This window comes from Echeneis naucrates, chromosome 22 (genome assembly GCF_900963305.1).
Source record: "Echeneis naucrates chromosome 22, fEcheNa1.1, whole genome shotgun sequence".
Classification (NCBI taxonomy): Eukaryota; Metazoa; Chordata; class Actinopteri; order Carangiformes; family Echeneidae; genus Echeneis; species Echeneis naucrates.
The window spans coordinates 8,910,773-8,930,708 of record NC_042532.1 but is presented as its reverse complement, the minus strand read 5'-3'; the positions used below and the strand labels follow the sequence as shown (position 1 = coordinate 8,930,708).

Here is a 19,936-nt window from a genome sequence, read left to right as displayed (position 1 = left end):
GTTTCACAGGTGGGATATAGAAGAAAAACATTGTTTAAGACAAGGCTGCTAAGTTCAAAGTACTTATTTTAGAGCTGCTTACTTTTAAAACGTTAGGAAATTATAATAAAAATGAACTTATTGTACGTGACATTCTCAAAGATCACCAACGCTTTCTAGAAGAATGAAGTGATGATTTCACATGCGATTTATGAGGCAATCACCAGAGGAAATTTAAAGCTCAGTAAGTATTAGCAGACACTTTCTTTTATTTCTTTCTCAATTTGATATTTCACATGTACCAGTTTATATCCAAAAGGGGGCATTATAATCCCACCAACATCTGTAGAAGACGCTGAGAGGAAAGAGTTTGTTACTGTTTCCACAAAGAACTGTCAAACATGCCTTTTGGCTCACTGTTTCTCTCTTACAAAGTAATCAAGATAACATATGGTCATTTAAATTCACAATCTTCATTTCGTAATTGGAATGAGTCACTCACGTGACTCACTTATATGAGTCATCCATCTTCTGAGTGTCATGAGTCAAGCAGGAAGTGGTCTTCCAGGTAGCTAAAATATAGGTTGACTACTTTAGTAATTTAGCACTAATCGTATTAACCGACAGCTTTTGTCAGGTGATAAATAATTCTTGGTAAAATTAAGGTGAAATTCTGCTGTTGCTTGTCCTAGAACAAGTCACCAAGCCAAGGCAAGTCTGAGGTGAGAGGGCCCAAAGCAGGCCTCCGGCCCAGTTCCCTGTTTTAGAAGGGCCAGCAGTGCAGAACCAACTAGCATAAGGCGAGATGAATGAATTTGTTTGCCTAGAAAGGTGAGCTGCTGGAGGCCTTCAATAATTCAGTGTTTGTAACAGACGGTGCATCAGTGGGTGAACATGCACAGCTATGGCTGATTGATTGTACCTGCCAAAACAAAAAACTGAACCCCACTATTCATATTGTAATAGGATCTGTGGAAAGTCTGCAGCCTGTTGACTCTGTTTCCTCATCTGTAATAATTTGGCGTTGGGAAGTACAGCTGTGAATTTTTGACCTTGGGTTATGTGCTGCTGCTGATGCTTGACTTTGTAAACATTGATGGTTTCAAAACTTTTATTTGACATCTAACTATTGAACGGTCGTAAACAGTGCTCTCAATATCATCCATTATGCATCGGTGTGTAACTGAGGATGCCAATTTGACTTCAAGGCTTATTAAACGTACACCTGATAATGCCTGCTATAAAGGATGGGGGAGCACTCACACTAGAGGAACCCTGGCTCACCTGTCAGGGGGACCCAGCCATTGTCAGAAGACCCTGGAGCCTGTCCAAACCCTTTTGACTTTGGGAGCAGTTAAATACTCCAGTATTAAAAACATGGCTGCTGTGTAGGTATACACGATAGCTATGTCTCCAGACCATATAACTGGTAATATAAGTGGGGAAAATACACATGCTTTTTCTATATTTTGACAGAAATGCATGTTCTCTCTGTGCTTGTGTGGGTTTTCTTCCAGGTACTACGGTTTCCTCCCACCATCCAAACATGCATGTTTGGATTGATTGGTGACTTTAAATTGTCTGTAGGTCTGAGTGTGAGTGGTTGTTGGTCTCTGTCTGTGTCTGTGTGTTGGCCCTGTGATGTGATGGCCACCTGTCCAGGGTGTACCTTGTGCAATGTGAGCTGGGATTGGCTCCAGCACCGCCTGACCTGGAAATGGATAAGCAGTAGAAGATGAATGAATTTTATGATCGTAATTTGATTTCCGTGTTGGCAAGTTCACCCTTTCTCCACTTTTTATTCAGGTAATTGACCTACGCTCTCTCAAGGGCAAAAAGCAAAGACACACCATAAAAGGTGCATGCACACACACACACAAATGCAAGCACAAATTCACTGATACGTACACACACACACACACACAAAACATATCTCATTACCATCCTACTGATAGTGCAGCCAGTGGGTGTTGCAAGAGGAGGAGGGAAGGAGAGTGAGACGGGTAGCGTTAGAGAGAGAAGGCAGAAGAGGAAGAGGACAGGCAGAGCGAGAGCACGAAACACTCAGCAAGATAAAGAGGAGAGACACACGACAAAAGCTTCTTTCTGGAAGACAGAAGCAGAGATATAGACTCACAGTAGGGTGTGCAAGACAAACGTTTCAGAGCCTGAAGGTGTGTGTGCGTGTAATTGCAATTCAGTGTGTCTCCTCGGTTCTCCTGAGGCTGTGACAGCCATGGCGTCAGAGCCAAGCACCCAGTCTAGGGTGATGTTCCAGGCATCGGACAAAACAGAGGAGCCGGCACATCGCAAGTTGGGCAAGCTGACAGTCAAATACAACCGAAAGGATCTGCAGAGGAGGCTGGATATTGAGGAGTGGATCGACGGACAGCTACACCTGCTGTTTGACTGTGAGGTAGGGTTGGACCAGCTCACACAGCCACATACTCAGAGGTTTGGAGCCTGAGGAGGTAGAGGAATGTTACAAGGGAGGCAACGCAACCGCTTATCTCTAGCTGTACTGGCCAAAACATCATACATCAGGGATTAGAGGGACCTAATAGAGGAGCAGGTGGGTGGAAAGTAGCTGTGTTTACTGGCTACATTTTTGGCAAACAAGCCCTGATGTGTCATCAAACTGACTGCAGCATCACCTTGTGGTGTTCTAACATACTGATAAGATTAATATACCAGTACATGAGCATTTGAAAACATGTTGCAGCCCTGATAATGCAACACCTACATCACCTTGGACCAATGGCTACATTTAAGCTTTTAGATGACAAATTTATACAGTGTGAAGTTAAATAGTTCTGATTCTGGGATCACTTAAACCAGAGAAGCAAGCAATATGGAAGAGGGGAAAAGTGAGAGCACCAGACCATCATTTCTGCAACTATGTGTTAAAGCAATGATGAAGAGGCTGAGGAAGTAATAAAATGGCCTTTGTGTATTGCAGTTTTTTATGTCCTCCTGTTATGGAGGCACTGTCATTGTCTGCAGCCCCCTACTTACGAATAATTACTGTGGATGACGAACACTATGTCCCCAAATGTTGTCCTACATATAGATATTTAACAATTTCATTATTGTCAGAAGTATTTTTGAAAATTATTATGACATGGAAATGTGATTATTACTTCCATAGTGTGCTTAATTTATGGTCTCATTGCATAGATGGTTGTGTTTAATATCATCTTGGGAGTCATGACTCAGCCCACACACACACACTCCTGGATATTGGGATACAATCCAGTTATGTCAAAGGCTCCATATTGATTCACTTGGCATTCTCTGAGGGGAAACCATGGCAACAGATGTCTTGTTGCCCACATGAGGCAGAATGGCTCACAGAGGAATTAGGAATGTCTATTAAGGAGGGTTCCCAATGACGATGTAGATCAGATGACAACAACGCTGCCTCACTTCCTCGCTAGGAAGGCAGAGACAAAGAGTTTCCAGTGCAATTCTTGAACCATGCAGAAACTCTTGGCTATAGATGCCCAGTGGCCACTTCATTGCCTGGCTTCCACTTTTGCTGCCAAGGAGCCCTGGGAAACTGTTAGACCGATCCTGCAGACCATAAGGATAGCAGGACTATCCATCTAATTGAACTGACATGGAATATCTTTGAGGCATAAATAAGATAACAAGCATTTCCACTTATTTTTGTTTATCCTTATCTGGCTGGCTACATTCAAAACACTGTCACAACAGAGTGCCAATGATGTTCAATACTGTTAAAGATTTCTTTCTTATCAGAAAGCTTATTTTATTAGCTTTATTCAATTTAGACCTCAAGCCTTCTTCCCTGTGGTAATCTCTGTTAATACACTTGTGAGGCGGAGGTTGGAATAAATAACATTAGTGGAAACCAGGACATGCGGGTAACAAAACCAGATCCAAAGTCTCTTCCTCTCTACTCTTTTGATCTTGTCCCAGAAACATACAATTATTGTGCAATTGCAGCCTTTTTTGTACAGCTGCTAGGATTATCTAACATTATTATTACCGTGGTGCAAATGTACAACTCAGGTAGTGAGCATCCATATTTATCCAACTCACCAAGGGATGGGATCTTGGCACATAAAAAGTATCATCGATTCAGCCATGATTATATCGATCATCATGCATTTAAGTTCCTTGTCTTAACAGTTTTGCCAGGAATAATCCACATTCTTCCCGACAGAAAATAAAGGATTGATTTTCTAGCTGGAATTGACCTGATATTTGCACTTGTCACATGTGTAAAAACAGGCATGGCTTGTCCATGTGCACTGGCCAGTGAACTGAATTTTGCATAGGCTCAGGGGAAATATACTCTGTTGGTTTTCTTCCGCGTGGAAGCATTTACCATTAGTCCCCTGTGTCACCGCCTGAATTATTTAGCCACATCTCTAATTCATACAAGTGCTGCCTCAGTCTGGGGTGGCCACGCTCTTAGAAAACATCACACCTTCTGAGAGATGGCAAACTAGAAAAAAGGAGCAAGCTACAACAGTTCTTGATATACATGAAAATGCCACGTGTGTGTAGCCTAAACCAGAACTCACATCAATTTTCCCAAGTATCACTCAACTTTTTTTTTTTTTTACTGAATGTCTGTTTTGTTTAAATTAATTTTCTTTAGATGTGCTGCAACCATATTTTGTATATAATTCTTATTCAGTCACTATTTATATATCTTACGGTTTGCCCTCTTTAAACTTGACCATGATTCAGAGTGTAAAATTAATGACTATTTTGATGAACGGGCAGCTCGCGCCTCTAACAGGAAAATGGAAGGACCTGATAACTTCAACACGGCACTGGCATGCCTGGCATGACTTCCTGGGCATGGTTTCCTTTACATTACAATAGCAAACATAGCTTGGGTCACAGAGCTGTTTTATTTCATGTTGATTCTATGATGTAATATTTTCTAAGATTACAGGCCTGTGTATATTATTAAAATACTCAACGCTTGGATACTGGCATCTTGATGCAAATAAAAACCTTAAATTCCAGTTTCATGGTAATGGAATATTTCTCTAGTTAAATCAGATGAAAGCTTGCAAGGTATGCCTAAGGTTCTTTAATTAACACGTCGTCTGTCATAATTTGAGTTTTTATGCTAAGTTAAATTAACCAGATGCCATCTGAAGCTTCTTTTGTGTGCATATACAATAATTATATTCTAGGAAATCCTAGCCTCTCAGTCTGGATATGCCTGAGGGATGTCCTAGATGACAGGTTTAGGGTAATCAAAATCATTTTAACTTATCACTGGGGCAACGAGTATCAATATTCACTTTCAAAACAAGCATCGTATGTGCATGTGCTGACTGACCAATCTGTACCATCATCCTTGGACCAATTTCAGTCAACTTTATCTACATAACTATCCCAAACAATGCGTATCTTGACAAAAAGCAAGCAGCACAACAAGAAAAATTAAATATAAGAATGAAATGGGTAAAAACTAATCATATTTAAATGATCATGCTACTACTATGGAACTACTATGGAGAAGAAAAAAACAGGTCACCGTCATGCTAATGAAACATTCCTGATTTTGTTTATTTAGACTGCATCTGTGCTGTTGTCTGAACCCAAATTCCTCTGAGAACACTTTGATATTCATGAATTTGAATATTAGTGCCAGCATTCATTTTCCCTTCGGTCTGTTAATTCTAACTTCAAAAAGTGCTGCTGAGACATTTCCGCCCAGAGGCCTCATTAAAATACTATTTCCCTCTGACAATGACGCCAACGCTCAACAAGCTGAAAACTGTGACCATGTTCAGTATGAAACGCTGTGAAGTCATTGGAAGGGTATATCACATTTCTTCTTGATGAATGCACATGTTCACGTCATCTCAGTGAAAATGTCTCTCATCGATATTCAGCGGTTCTTTGCATGGTCCTGCAGTCACAGGGCAGACGAAAGGGCTTAAAAGCAGCTTTGATAAAGGACTATCCATTTTTAACATTCACAGCTCATGTAGTAGTATAATATTTATTCCTTACTTACTGAACATTGAGTGCTGTACAGTTCTTTACAAAATACATTTATAATCTGAATTCTTGAGTAACCCAAAGCTAAGTGAACACCAAAGCAATCATATCGCAGTATATGTTAACCGCTACTTAGTTCTGTTTATATTTAGACTTAATATTTATATTGGGACGCCAAGAAAGGAAAGACACTCCACCAAAACACATAATAAATATCAAGATATGGCATTATACTAATATTTCAGTGGTAAAATTGATGCCATATAAGAAATATAGAAAGAGATTTTGCACTACATTTTCATAGTGTATAGACTAACCTGGTAAAGAACCACAGCTTATCATAAAGGAAATGGCAAAGCAAAACCTACACACCACAGAAACGCACTGCATGGACCAATAAAAAAATAAGCAAATAAAAATGAAGTTCAGCCCTGCATGCTTCCTGCAGACATCAGCACAATCACATGGGGTCCAAGCTGGCAGCAGAAGCAGTTAGAGAGGGCACGGGGGACTATGAAGGTGGGCCCATTTATTCCACCACTCAGCACTTCCACATTGATTAGCTCTCACCTCACCCAGAAAGCTGCACAAGTCCCATTCTCACAAGCAATGAAAACTCCCCATCCAGAAAATATTCCTCTTAAAAAGATGCCCCACTTGTCAAATATGAGCATGCGCCTGCTGACTCAAGATATCTTGATCAGGATCCCTTCAGTGAGCACTCCTCCCCCCTCTCTGAAAATGTACTTGAAAGGTGTGGAAAAATGTTCATGATATAAACTGATTACTTTGCTGTATTTGCTTTTCATATCTTTAAACTCTGCACCAGCCTCACCACACTCTTCTCAAGGTTACACAATCTTCCGGAAAACAAAGCGTCACAATTTTATAGTGAAAGCTTCTGTTATGTGTAATTATGCAAGACAAAAAGACTGTTTGCACTTAACACAAGTGAGAACATGTTTAGCTGACTATTATGTTTTTTTACAGCAGTGAAATCTCTGCCATGTTGCATCTCATCCTTTGCACATTCTTTCCCTTCTCAATGGCTTGGGTCACTTGGATAGACAGTCTTGCAGGACAGGATGGCAACAAGTGCACATTATTCTTACAAGAGCTGAGCAGAAACATAGCCATGAGCGATATGGTAAAAAAAAAAGAAAAAAGAAAAAAGCAATATTGTCTCTAAATTAATGTCCTTCTGTTCTTACAGGAAGAAGAGATCCCGGAGTTAGAAATTGACATTGATGAGCTCCTGGAGCTGTCAGATGAGGGGCAGAGGACCCGGCTGCATGTAAGATTGTGCAAATTAACTTGTACTCATTCATCACATAGTGGAACTGATCCCCAACCCAACAAGTCTGCAAACACAGGACAACCTGAATCTGTGTCCAGCTTTCAGGCCAGAGCAATTAAACATTTTAGGAGCCTGTTCTTCTTGACACCGAGGTACATACCTGTATTTGTGAGGTAATAATGTAACAAACCTCAACCCTTGCTAGAATCGAATGTTACAATGTTCGCAGTTAAAAAATAATGCGTAGTGTTGTTAGTGAGACTGTTTCTACTTTCTTTCTTTGTCAGGAGTTGTTGCAGGAATGCGGGAAGCCAAAAGAGGTGAGCTACAATACAACTACAATTACACACTAGCATTTTAGTTGGTTCAATATTCAACATTAAAGTTGTTACTTTTTATAGAATTTTGGAAAGTTACACATGTAATAAAAAAAAAAAAACCTCTTCGCCTTCCCAGGATTTTATCAATGGACTGCTCTACAGGATAAAGGGTCTACGCAAAATGTCAGGTCCCCTGAAGAAATAATTATAGGTCAAATAAAGAATCAAGACAATGTGGAGCCTCTTATCTTCCCATCAGTTAACTGTTTGGATGCCTGTATGTTCAGTTCAAATGTCAGTGGGACTCTCCTCCTGGGCCACCATCAGTCCAACACCAGAGCAGTCGGGTTTTGAATGGAATATTTTTAATTATTATTTTGCTTTATGGACTGCTGTAACATTTTTTTCCCATAAACATACCAATTCTGCACATGATATAAAAGCTGAATGGACCATGACTCCGATGGACTGTTTTTTGTGTCAGACTGTACATTTTCAGTTGCCTATTTATGTACATAATTTTGATTGGATATAACAGTGTTGTATGTTGAAATAAAATCATCAATTTTCAAGACAAGGCTGTTGATCAATTACCTAAAAAAGTTGAATGCGATTTTACAAGTAGTCAACCATGTGAGTGAGTGTTATCAGAAATGTTTCATTCCACACTGAGCATCATTTTCATAATACCAAAGTTGTCAGTTTCAGCTGTACACCAATGATTTAAGGAATGATAACATCCTTTAGCCCAGAAATGTTTCCATATCACGGCTATTAATATAACATGCTCAGAATCCATGGATGTATTTTCTAGCATTAATTTTTCAAAAGAGTGATAAAACACAAAGGAAACATTGACATGTCAAGTCTAGCAGTAAGCACAGTGAAATCAGCAGCAGGAAGGTCCATTAAGTACACATCCATTATCCTCATCCATTTCCTGTTTGTAGTGCGTGTATGACATGGCCAGAAAAGGCAAACACAACAAGGACCTACATACTACCCTTAATGGAGCAAGCCCCCAGAGGAGTGTAATTATGGTTTCTCCTCAGTTTGCTAGACAGTAATGCACAATGATGAAACTGCACCCTAGCCGCCTCTCTGTCATGCATAGAGGGTCTTTTGGCCGAGCGCTCCATTATAGTAATTTGTTTCGTTCTACTTCCAATCGTGTTTCTCTGACAGAGTCCTTCTATAAGACAACGTTTCCAACAAGTCCTGCCAGACTGAGACACTTTTGCTGGGTTATGACCCCTAAAAAAGAAGAGGCTGCAATGTTAAAAATAAAATGAAACTATATACACACACACACACACACACATATATATATTCCAAGCTCTGAAACGTGATGGAGTACCAACACTTTAGCTTCCTTTATAATTAAATTACACACAAGGTCAAGAGAAGCAATGGTCATGTCAGACTCACAGCCAAACATAGATTACAAGAGTGGCTGCAGAGCCTGCCAAAAGAAACAAAGCCCTCACTAATCCTTTTATACTGACTACATTATGCTTCCTCAGTCCAGAGCTGATAGCAGTCTGGGGCTATGCATCATCACAGATGAGCTCATGATGTGTCTGCCTTCTGTATGTATCATCATTGGAAAAAAAGAAAACAATGAAGCAGTGACAAATGCAAAGTGAGTCTAAGACGAGCCTTTGTTGGCTTAGGAAAGTAGGACAGGTGACATAGAGAGAAAAAAAAAACTTCCACTCGTCGTTATTGAGTTGGACAGTTTTTTTATGAGCAGCTTTGCACTTTTGCTAAAGTGCAACCTGTCCAGCAGCCTCTTCAAGATTTACTTACCTCTATTTTTACACATGACACCAAAAATATGAGCTATCTACTACTCATATACTTCATTACACACTACATTAAGTTGTATGTCTTGACTTTGCTTACCCATTATTTCATTGTTGACACCTGAGGTCTTAGACATGTTTTTACACACTTTAGACTGGATACAGCAATTTTGAGATTATAGTTCTAGGTTAGTTATGATAAAGGGTGGCTTTGAACATCTGAGACACATTTTTAAGACAATTCTAGGTCACTTAAGGCCAAAGCACAAGTCTAAGGGTGATGACTGACAAAGCCTGTTAAGCCAAACAACTACAGCAGAATCTAAATATAACTATCATGTCTTCCTCTTCTTCTTTGGCGCAGTGTAATTGGTGGTGCGATGCTCCATCCTGTCATATTTATCATGGCCCTCCCTGGGGAAACAATGGAGTGTGGATTGATAATTCATCATACTAAATACTTTATATTCATGCTGCTGAACAGTATGGCAGCAGCCTGCCTACAATTTATCTGGGTCATGGTATAAATTCCAAATCACAGATAACTTTCCTGGTTACAGGAGTTTAGATTTCCATACAAAGCTGAGTGGGAAACCAGAATACTTGAAATGCTTATTGTAATGAATGTACGTTAAGTTACCTGAAGCAGCGGTTGCAGTAAAGGTCTCCATCACATGTGTGACAGCGTAGTGTGGCATCTTGGTTACAGATGCAGCACCATGGAAGTTCATCTTCATCACTGTCAGATGGCTGATGTGCAACAGCAGCAGGTGAAATCCTGCTCTTGGCTCCCGGACCCTGTGTCTGTAAAACATATTAGAAAATCAATTATTCTGTTTAATTGCTTGAAAATATAATATATATAATAAATATATATATATATGTGCTTTGGTTGGTGTTTAGTACCAGTTTCTTTGAACTTTTTTTCTTTTCTATGTTCCTCGGTCCACTTTGTTCCAAAGGTATGTTGTACCCACTAGCTTCATCCAACGCTGCTTCTTCTGAGAGCTGGAGGGGGGAAAAAAAAAAAATCCTGACCATATCTAAACTTCACATTACAAATAACTGATATGACAAGATACCAATCCCTTGTGGCTCACTGGTCTGAGGTGGCACTCATGAGCATTACAAGTGTGACGTGTACTTTCATTATCCTCTACCTGTTTCAAAACTCTCCTCACTGCTTCTTCCTCAGTCTCATCATCACTGTCAGGGTGCTGGAAGTCCTCCATAGTAACTACTCAAGAAATGAGACCACACATCTCTCAGATACATAATGGTTTCTGTCTGACATATATCACATATATGATATTGTGGTGTAAGACTAAATATGACCGATAAGGTAAAGACAGTGGTATGTCAACAATATGTACCTTTGTCTGGATCCTGCCCCTTCAGCAGGGCCATCCTCTTGGCCATTTTGAGAATTTCATCCTGGGAATGCCGTTCCTTCTTCAGCTCTTCCATGGCCTCCTCTAAGAGACGGGCCTTCTCCCCTTCCAGCTGCCTGAGTGCATCCTGGTTCTCCTCCAAATTCTCATCAAGAATCCCCCCCTCCCCCTTATTAAGATCATTCATACGACCATTGGCATCTGTGGAGAAAATAATAGGTTTGAACACATTTGGGAGATCTACACAAAATCTGGACGAGGCAAGAATTTATCGCCTGATTATCCCAGTGTGATCTGCCCCATTTTACACTGTGCTGTGGTTACTATATGATGCCAATCATATAGCATGTGAAAATGCTGCTCCTGCAATCATACAGTAATAATGAACTGAATTTGTGTGAAAAATGTGAGAGTATTATCATCTTACTGCATTCAAGATTTGATTGCTGGTCATCAATGGCAACTTCCTCTGTCATCTGACTAAGCAGATCATTGGCTTGTTCAGTCTGAGTCCTATTATCTGGAGGACAGTGCACCTGCACAGATGAGCACACAGGCACATATGGTGGTAAGCAACTACAGGAAAAATTAAATTTCTGGGGGGTAGAAATGGCTAAGCTTACAGCTGGAGGAGCTTTCGAAGGTGGAGGGAGACCCCGCAAAGCTGCCAGACGGTCTTCCATCTCCTCTGCAGAAGGCACTGGCCGACTGGGAGCTTTCAGAGAAGAAAGGCGAGACTCGAGCTCTTTCTCAGAGGGAATAGTCCCTGAACAAGAGGTAAATTTTTTATTTTTTTTATTTTTTTACTTTTAACAAGAAAAAAAAGTATAAACAATATTAATGTATTATTGCAAGATTAAATCTGTGTTAATTAAATCTCTTTTTTTTACTGGGTGTCGTTTCCTCTTTCAGTTTTTGAAGTCTTTCAGCAATAGCCTGATCTTCTTTACTCAGGGCTTTGGAAGGTATATGGCCCACTTTGCTACTTCTATAGCCTCCATGTGCAGGAGTCGACTCCCCCTGCTGTTTTGCCTCAAGTGCAGCAACTCGCCTATGGAGAAAAACCACTTCAAATATATATATATAAAACTGCAAAAACATAGTTTTTCAGATTTGACGATTGACTGACTTTTTGTAATTTTCAGGGGGAGACCATCGTCCAGCGTTGTTTTGAACCACCCCGCTAAAAAGTGAAGAGACAAAGAAAATGAGACATCAGGGCTTATCAATGACCATTTATTTTTATTTTTTGTTCCTTTTCTGGGCTAGGGTTAGGGTTTACCTTGTGAGAGTACCATGACACTGTTTGCACACCTTCTGTTGTTGGGTGGTGCCGCAGCGGGGCACAACAGCACTGAAAGTCAAACAGCTGGAGCAGAATGAGCGGCCACAGTTCTTACAGCCCAGCTGTAGAGACACAACAAATCCCCAGTTCACTTTCTTCAAGACGTTTTCGTGTGTCTACCTGCGTGATTGTTATGATCAGCTGGATCATACCTCCTTCTTGAAGAGACTGAACTTTGATGCACAACAAAAACAACGGTTGTCCATGCCGTCGCACGTAGAGTCATCTGACAGGTTGTTATAATTGGATCGGTATTACTAGTGCGGTTAAATATGTTTTTAAAAAAATAAAAGATAATTTAGCAGCTATAACTGACTGTATCTAGCCTCTCGGTGTTGCTATATTCAAACCCGGAAGTATTCCGGAAGCTACAGCGTGTGCTGCTTCCTGTTTGTGGTTCTTCCAATCAGCTTTCTCCAAATGGTCTCGCGGTCGCACTTCAAAATAGGCAACCGACAATTCAACGACGAGTCGTGCTGCAGTTCCAGCTGTGTAGCTGAAATACAATCTGGAAAAGCACGAAGGAGGCTTGTGAGCGGTATTAAATCCCAACGTTTATTTTTTGGTGGACATGTCTGTTTTTATATGCGATCGTTACATTTCTCCATTATTGCGGTCAACGATGGTTGGATGGTTGGATGGTTGGAGCTAAATGCGGATGTTAACTAGCTGTTGTGTTAGCTACCACACGTCATGGCCCTGTAAAACTCCTTAAGGGGATTTTCCCTTCTATACAAATCATATGTGATAACAAAAAACCGAATAGTAAACTATACACTTGTGTCTATGTGTAGGTGTCGGGTTGTTCTCTCTTCCGCAATGGCAGAAGGAGGAGATGTGGAGTGGGAGCTGAGCAAAGAAAACATCCAGCCACTGAGACGGGGCAGAGCCATATCAGCCCTACACCAAGCGCTCACTCAACAACAGGATGGACTCAGCTCTGTCATCAACCAGCAGAGACAGTACGGATGACCTTTGTTTTTGTACAGTGCACCTGGACTGGGTGATGATAATATTCACTTCCAAAGCAATTTTCCCCACCAGTTTTCACTTGATGATGGAGGTTTGTGGGCTTTTTGCTTCTACAGGGCCTTTGAGTCTGAATTGCGAATGTACGAGGGAGATGATCCGCTTGATGTTTGGGATCGGTATGTGAAATAGAGTAAAATAGAGTCATGCAGGCTGCTCTTAAATCTGATCTGATGTTTTAATGGATGACATGAATCTGTTTCACAGGTATATAAAGTGGACAGAGCAAACGTTCCCTCAGGGAGGAAAGGAGAGCAACCTCACTACTCTGTTGGAACGGGCTGTGACCAGATTCACAGAGGAAAAGAAATATCACAACGATCCCCGCTATGTTGATCTCTGGATCAAATTTGTATGTGTTATTTATTACACCTGACATTTTGCTGTTTTGTAAACTCATACATCTTTAACAAACCTTGCCATGCATATACATTGTGTGCCATTAGGCGGAGAGCTGCCCAGAGCCCTTGGACATTTACAGGTACATGCAAGCACAAGGAATAGGAATGACACAGGCATCCTTATACATCGCTTGGTCTGAGGAGTATGAAAATCAAGGCAACTTTCACAAAGCAGACCTTGTCTACCAGGAGGGATTCAAGAAGTGTGCTGAGCCACATGATAAACTCCTGCAGTTTCACAAGTATGATTCAAACTGATAAGAGTTTGAGATGAGTCTCGTTTGCAAAAGCATTTTATTTCCATGGATACATTACAATCACAGACAACTGTTTTGGTGGTTATAGGAGTCTGCAGGCACGTGTGTCTCGACAGGTGATGATGGAAGTGGAGGATGACGATAGTGATGAAGAGCCCAAACAACCTGAGAGAGTGTCTTTGGTTGACCTCAAATATAGAGGGAAGAAAAAAGCCATTGCCCTGGTCAACAGAACTGGGCCGGCAATAAGAAGTAAGCGTACAGATTAATAATTTATACTCACAATTACAGAGGCAACAGCAGCTTTAACTATCAGCATTATTTGTGGAAGAGGATGTTTAATGTATACGTTTGCCTTCCTTTAACACAGGTGTTTCTGGAGGTCTACAGTCACGTGGTGCTCCTGTTCTTGGGAATGCTTCAAATACCCGCTTGATGATATTTGATGAAAGCAAGGCTCCAACTGCTGGCCCATCAGAGCCTAGGTTGGAGCCATGGATGGCTCCTCCCACTTCTAGGGCGAAGGAGAACGAGAAGAGACCAGAAAAATGGTGTGATGTCAAGGTACGACACAAGCAGCTGTTACATTACTTGATTAAAATATGCAAAATGGAACTCAGTCTAGTAATTTGATATTTTTGTATATTATAGATGCTCCAGAAGTCAAAATTTGGACATACTGTTATGGCTCCACCACCTTCCAAACCCACCTTCCAGCCATTTGTTGATGAGTCAGACCAACCTCCAACAATGTAAGCGGTAGAAGAATATCTTTTTTGGTTCCTTTAATAGAGTATAGAGTGACTTGAATATTGAATAGCTTATTCAGTGATTAACACTCATGGAATTTGTGGCCCCATTCATTAGCAGTTTGCAAAAACGTTGACTCAGATTAATTTGTTGTGCCTATAGAGTCGATTTTTAATTTGTTAATATACAAAGAATTTTTTTTTTATTTTTATTATTATTTTTTTTTTACAATGGTTTACATTTTCACTTGACATGCAAACAGCATTTTTTAAGTTACTGGTCTGCTTGCCCATCTGTAGCAGTCATTGCGTGTCACATACCTACGGGCAATTTAGAGTCACCAATCAACCTAACCATGCATTGCTTTGGACAGTGGGAGGAAACCGTTCAGGCCAAACATGCAAACTCCACACAGAAAGGCGCCAGGCTGGGAACCAAGCCCATTGTTGTGGAGCAACAGCACTAACCACTGTGATGCCGTACTGCCCCTGATGTTGTGTTTGTGATTTTAAATGCATCATTCCTTTCCTTCCTCAGGACTCCGTGTAAGATCAACCCAGCAGTGAACACGGTTTTATCAGCACGTAAACCATGCAGAGAGGGAACTCCACTAAAGAGACTGCAAGAGCACCATCTACAACAGAAGGAGGCAGAGTTGGGAAAGTCACAGGAGCAGAGCATGTACTGTAAAGACCTGCTACTGAGCGGTGCTACTGAGTTTTGCTTTGAGGAACTGCGTGCTGAGCGGTACTTCAAAAAGATTGCACAAGATACACAGGAGGTTAGTGGTCAAAAGGACCACAGTGGATCTTCTGCTGCAAAATGACACATGTATTGACAATTTGATTGCTGTTCTTTTCTTTTCTTTTTTTTTTTTTATGGATTTTCACTTGCATTTTTAAAAGATGCAAACACCATTGTATTTACAGTTTTGTACAATGTATCCTTTTGGAATATTTTTAAGTAGATCTAGTTGCTCAGAAATGTAAAAAGACATTTGAATTGACAACTCCTAATTAGTTGTATTGGATTCATTGGTAATACTACAGGAAGACCAAATGAGATCTTCTCTACACTGTAATGCAATCTAGTACAACACTGCACAAAATAACAACAGAAATAACAGAAATCAGTGGTAGGGCAGAAAATATATCTACATGATGTCAAACAGAATCAGCTTCAGTGTAGTTCTAATAGGGCTTTTGATTTTTATTATATTGTTATATGTTTCCACTTTTTCTCCATACGAAATACATTTGTTGTCACTGTTCATGTGACAACAAACTTATCACGATTATTCCAGTAATTTAATCCTCAGTCAATTTCAAAAAATTTTGTCCCCATTGTTCTTAAGAACAGTGTTTTTTTTTTTTTTTTTTTTATGTGTACTGTCTTTTTACAGTTGCTTTGTCTTGAGCAGATGTTTCTGTACAGTTCCACCACAGGGCTTCAGTGCAGCAATTCAACTTGTCTTAGTCCCAGCCTCAATAAAATGGTCCTTCTTGGCCATGTGGTCATGTTCAATAAACTTGTATTGCTAACAACTAGTGGGATTGTGATTTTTTTTTTTTTTTTTTTTTTTTTTTTTTTTTTTGCAACGAAAGATTGTAGTAATGCATTGTCAGCAGAAGGCGTGCAAGGAAAGCATTGCATGCAAGATTGTATTCCTGGTAATGATGGTTGGATTACTAATAGCTCACTAGAACAAATTACTGCTGAGTAATTACTGCTGCAGTTCAATGAGTCAATCCTGGTAACCAAGAGTGAAAGTAAACTGAATTTAAAAAGTCATAAATGTCACAAACGCTGCATTCCCACAACATGACTCACAACAAATGTCATGCTGAAGACAAATCTTGGCCAGTTAATCATTGTCCAGGAGAGGTTACCCATAAGTCTGCTGACCAAAGTGGTGTGAGTAAGGCTAATGTACTGAGATGATGGGATCCACTTCACACACAGGCAGCTCACAGGACAGACTTTGATGAATTGCTGGAAGATAGGTGCTTGGCTCATTAGCAAGTGAAATCCACCCATTGCAGTTGTGGGCAGAGCAGACTGCCATTTTCCCCAAGAGGCCACTATCCTGATTCACTTTAACTGTTGCCACTCTTACGTGGACATCCAGCAGTGGAGGAAGAGACTTTAATCTCATACTGGAAATATAACAGTGCCAGCCAAGATCCTCTCAACTGGTGAGTCCCAAACTGTCTACGTTAAATTTTGGCTTAGTACTTAGAGCAGCTGAAATTCAGTGATAAGTGATATGCAACAATGCACTCCCACCATAATAGCACAGCATAACCACACCATAATGCATCCTCTATAGCTTGCTGTTTGGCAGGACTTATTAAATGCTCATCCCATTAAAACGAGCATCAAGTGACTTTGATATCACTTCAGAAAGAAAATGCATAGCTCTCTCTTACTGCAGCAAAAATATGGTACAAGCAGGCTACCTTTCCTTAATGTGCTTTGGACAGGCCCTCAGAGAAGAGCGAGGGCTTTTACTCTGACAGACAGGAACACTCAGGCTCCATATGGGCCATCTTTTACAGTCAGAGCTCAACTTATTTGCACGGCTTGAATTCAAATGCACCAGTTAACGTGAATGTTCTCTGCCCACGGTTCAACTTAACTTACAAGACACAAGTAGAAATTTTCTGAACTGGACATAGCTAGCCAGGCAAAACTGAAGCAAATCACTGGTCCAGTTCCTATTTACAAAGAGCGGTCATTGTGGATGTTCTATCAACCAGGAAAAGGAAGAGAATCATTAAAAGTCAGGATGTCGATTTAATCTGAATTTCTGTGTTTGCAAATTTTGAATGGTAGCTTGGTGATTTACAGTTTACTTTAAAGTCATCAGCCATTATACTCTTAGTGTTATTTTGACTGGACACTTGACATCTCCTTTTGGCTCATTAGTCATTAGTCATTATAATTTTGACTAAAAAGCTTTCTGTCTTATATTCAGTCTAATTTTGCGAAATAACATATCACTTTATCACAAACTATCAATTTAGTAATGCCAAAGTTTAAATTTTTATGTTTTTATGTATTTAGAGTCCTATGCACATTTCCTCACCACTGAACTTTCACTGTTTTTTTCTCACATAAAAAATATGCGCTCTCATGCACAACAGTATTGCCAAGCTAAATGGAGTATCACATGAGTTCGGTCCTGAGTCTTGCTGCCGTTGACACACTCTTGCTGAATTAAAATGGTTTTGTAGGTCATCTGGAAATGTCAGTGGATTTTTACAAGAAGCCACATTTGCATGAGCTGTGTAGGCTGAGCCACGATGACCCCTGGTGTAATCCTGAAAGCTTCAACCTAAACAATTAAGGGAGTTGAAATGCAAATAATTAAGGCAGTTTCACTTAATGGGGCTTTCTTATTAATGACACTGTGATTTAAAACTAGTATTGTCATTACAAGCAGTTTTTTACATCACAGTATATCAAATTGCCACATTAGATGTTTTAAGGTGATGCCTGATGAATAAATTTAAATTGACCCTGGTGAGTGAACAAAAAATGTAGTCACTACGTCTCACCTTTTCGGCACGCTCCTATAAGTTCCTTTGATTACATTCCACACACATCAAACAAAGAAGGAAATTCAAGGAGAGCCACTGTTGAAATAGTATCTTGGACAAAAAGGAATCTTAAAGAACACAAAAATTGTGTTCTTTAATGAACTTATCAAGACTGCTCATGGCCTGTCCAACTCTCCTTACAAAAACAACCAAGAAAGCCCCAACAAAAAGAACAGTTTTTATGATAACAACCATATTTTTGCGTATGATGACGCACGTTGCCAGACTGTTTTATTGCTGCTCGGGGCTGTGAACTCAAAAGAAAGATGCAAAGCAGTAAAATATAGCCACACCAACAACTATCTGTGGCAATAATGCTGACAATTTAGAATTTAAGAGAGGATGGGATTGTATCTGCCATACCTCCAACAGGCCAATCTGTCTCTGTTATGTAGATTTGATCCAGCGGAACCTGATTCACCTGAGCTTATTTGATGTGTAAAGAGGAACATCATTATTTAAGTCTGTTTTATGCCTTTGCGTGCCCCAAATCTGGCTAACTCAGCAAGCAATTTCTGTACAACTTGACCCTAATACATTTTCCTGCTTTGTGTCTGGTCTTAGCTGCTATATAAATTATTCAGGAAATGATTGTGGTGAAAAGAAAAGGGAACGTTTCATTCAAATAATTAGGATGCTGGACTGGGGCATTGCTGTAACTTGAGTTTCTTGTTCCCTCATCGCCATAGATTTTTGGGTCACAGTGGTCTCTGAAGTGATTGTGAGGATGAGGATTGCACACTATAGAAATAGCCCCACAATGCCCCCCTCTCCACCCCCCATCCCCAAAACCACACACGCGCAGACAAAACAACCCCTTTGCCATCTGCCATCCTTGATCCTGTCATTCCATGGATAATGTATTAGCAGTACACTGAGCAACTACAGCAGCCACATGTTCTTGTGTCATCCACATACCATGAAAAGGAGACGGGGAGGAGGGTGTGGGGGAGGGCGAAAGGTATCCCAGGTGATAAGGTGCCGAGGAGCTCTCCCGTCCTTACAGCCACTGGAAGCCAGCTCAAAACACAGGCAGGCGCACGCAGGCACACACATACACATGCTGCTATCAATTCTTCTGCAGCCCAATGAGGGAGTGGGAGGGGGCAGAGAAAGAGGGAAGTGATAAAGAGAGAGAGCGAAAGAGGTGGGAGGGAGGGAGTGTGTGTCTGTGTGTGAGAGCGAGAGAGAGACAGTAAGCCTGAGAAGCAGAGGGAGGGTGGGGGGGAATAGAAGGAGCTGTATGGGGCTGTGATATTCTCTCCTTCTGGATGCTGCCTTTCCTCTTCATGGCTTTGTCCCTCCTTTGCACGGTCACTCTATGTCCCCGGGAGCAGGCACCGGTTTACAGACCAGCACTCAGCCACGGAGCAGGGGGTGAATCAGCCCCAACAAAGAGCCTTTGAGATGGCAGTGTGTGCTTCTGCCTGGAGGGAGGAACGCATCAGGCTTTCCCAGGCAAGCGGCAGCCTGCAGTGTGCTGTTGCTTGAGAGCCAGCCCTCCTTGTCGTTGTGTGGATGTATGAGAGAGGGAGCGTATATGTCCGTGTGTGAGTGGATGCGTGTGTGGATGTGAGTGAGTGGTGTATAATAGTGTATGTGCACACTCGTTTCCAACCCATCCTGGAGGAGAGAGGCTCTCCTCTTCCCTGGAAGCCAAGGTAAGGGAATGACTGATTATCTTTTTTTTTTTCATTTGTATTTTTTACGCTCTTCTAACAATGATGTATCCCTCCAGAGCCCCATTTCCCCGTTTCCTTGCT

General features: G+C 40.9%; 3 protein-coding genes across 6 annotated transcripts; 2 read left to right on the top strand and 1 right to left on the bottom strand.

The window, feature by feature from the left end:
- Positions 1 to 2,017: 2,017 nt before the first annotated feature.
- Positions 2,018 to 8,339, top strand: ppp1r14d (protein phosphatase 1 regulatory inhibitor subunit 14D). The gene is made up of 4 exons (XM_029493591.1): positions 2,018 to 2,395; positions 7,190 to 7,270; positions 7,561 to 7,593; positions 7,730 to 8,339. Exons 1-4 carry the CDS (start codon positions 2,216 to 2,218, stop codon positions 7,796 to 7,798), a joined length of 363 nt encoding a protein of 120 aa, XP_029349451.1. The 5' UTR covers positions 2,018 to 2,215; the 3' UTR covers positions 7,799 to 8,339.
- Positions 7,919 to 19,183, bottom strand: zfyve19 (zinc finger, FYVE domain containing 19). Of its 3 annotated transcripts, none has more exons than XM_029493581.1 (11): positions 19,092 to 19,183; positions 12,072 to 12,196; positions 11,919 to 11,972; positions 11,680 to 11,840; positions 11,413 to 11,555; positions 11,217 to 11,325; positions 10,772 to 10,990; positions 10,559 to 10,635; positions 10,305 to 10,406; positions 10,039 to 10,202; positions 7,919 to 9,812 (listed from the first exon to the last, which is right to left on the bottom strand). In XM_029493581.1, exons 1-11 carry the CDS (start codon positions 19,092 to 19,094, stop codon positions 9,734 to 9,736), a joined length of 1,236 nt encoding a protein of 411 aa, XP_029349441.1. In that variant the 5' UTR covers positions 19,095 to 19,183; the 3' UTR covers positions 7,919 to 9,733. The 3 variants fall into 3 exon arrangements, with proteins under 3 accessions (XP_029349441.1, XP_029349440.1, XP_029349442.1); XM_029493580.1 differs by lacking the exon at positions 19,092 to 19,183 and adding an exon at positions 12,287 to 12,489 and having other exon boundaries at positions 7,920 to 9,812; XM_029493582.1 differs by lacking the exon at positions 19,092 to 19,183 and adding an exon at positions 12,287 to 12,489 and having other exon boundaries at positions 7,920 to 9,812; positions 11,413 to 11,504.
- Positions 12,552 to 16,041, top strand: bub1bb (BUB1 mitotic checkpoint serine/threonine kinase Bb). Of its 2 annotated transcripts, none has more exons than XM_029493579.1 (9): positions 12,552 to 12,672; positions 12,929 to 13,096; positions 13,223 to 13,282; positions 13,371 to 13,515; positions 13,610 to 13,806; positions 13,910 to 14,073; positions 14,192 to 14,385; positions 14,482 to 14,573; positions 15,109 to 16,041. In XM_029493579.1, exons 2-9 carry the CDS (start codon positions 12,954 to 12,956, stop codon positions 15,395 to 15,397), a joined length of 1,284 nt encoding a protein of 427 aa, XP_029349439.1. In that variant the 5' UTR covers positions 12,552 to 12,672; positions 12,929 to 12,953; the 3' UTR covers positions 15,398 to 16,041. The 2 variants fall into 2 exon arrangements, with proteins under 2 accessions (XP_029349439.1, XP_029349438.1); XM_029493578.1 differs by having other exon boundaries at positions 14,473 to 14,573.
- Positions 19,184 to 19,936: the final 753 nt, after the last annotated feature.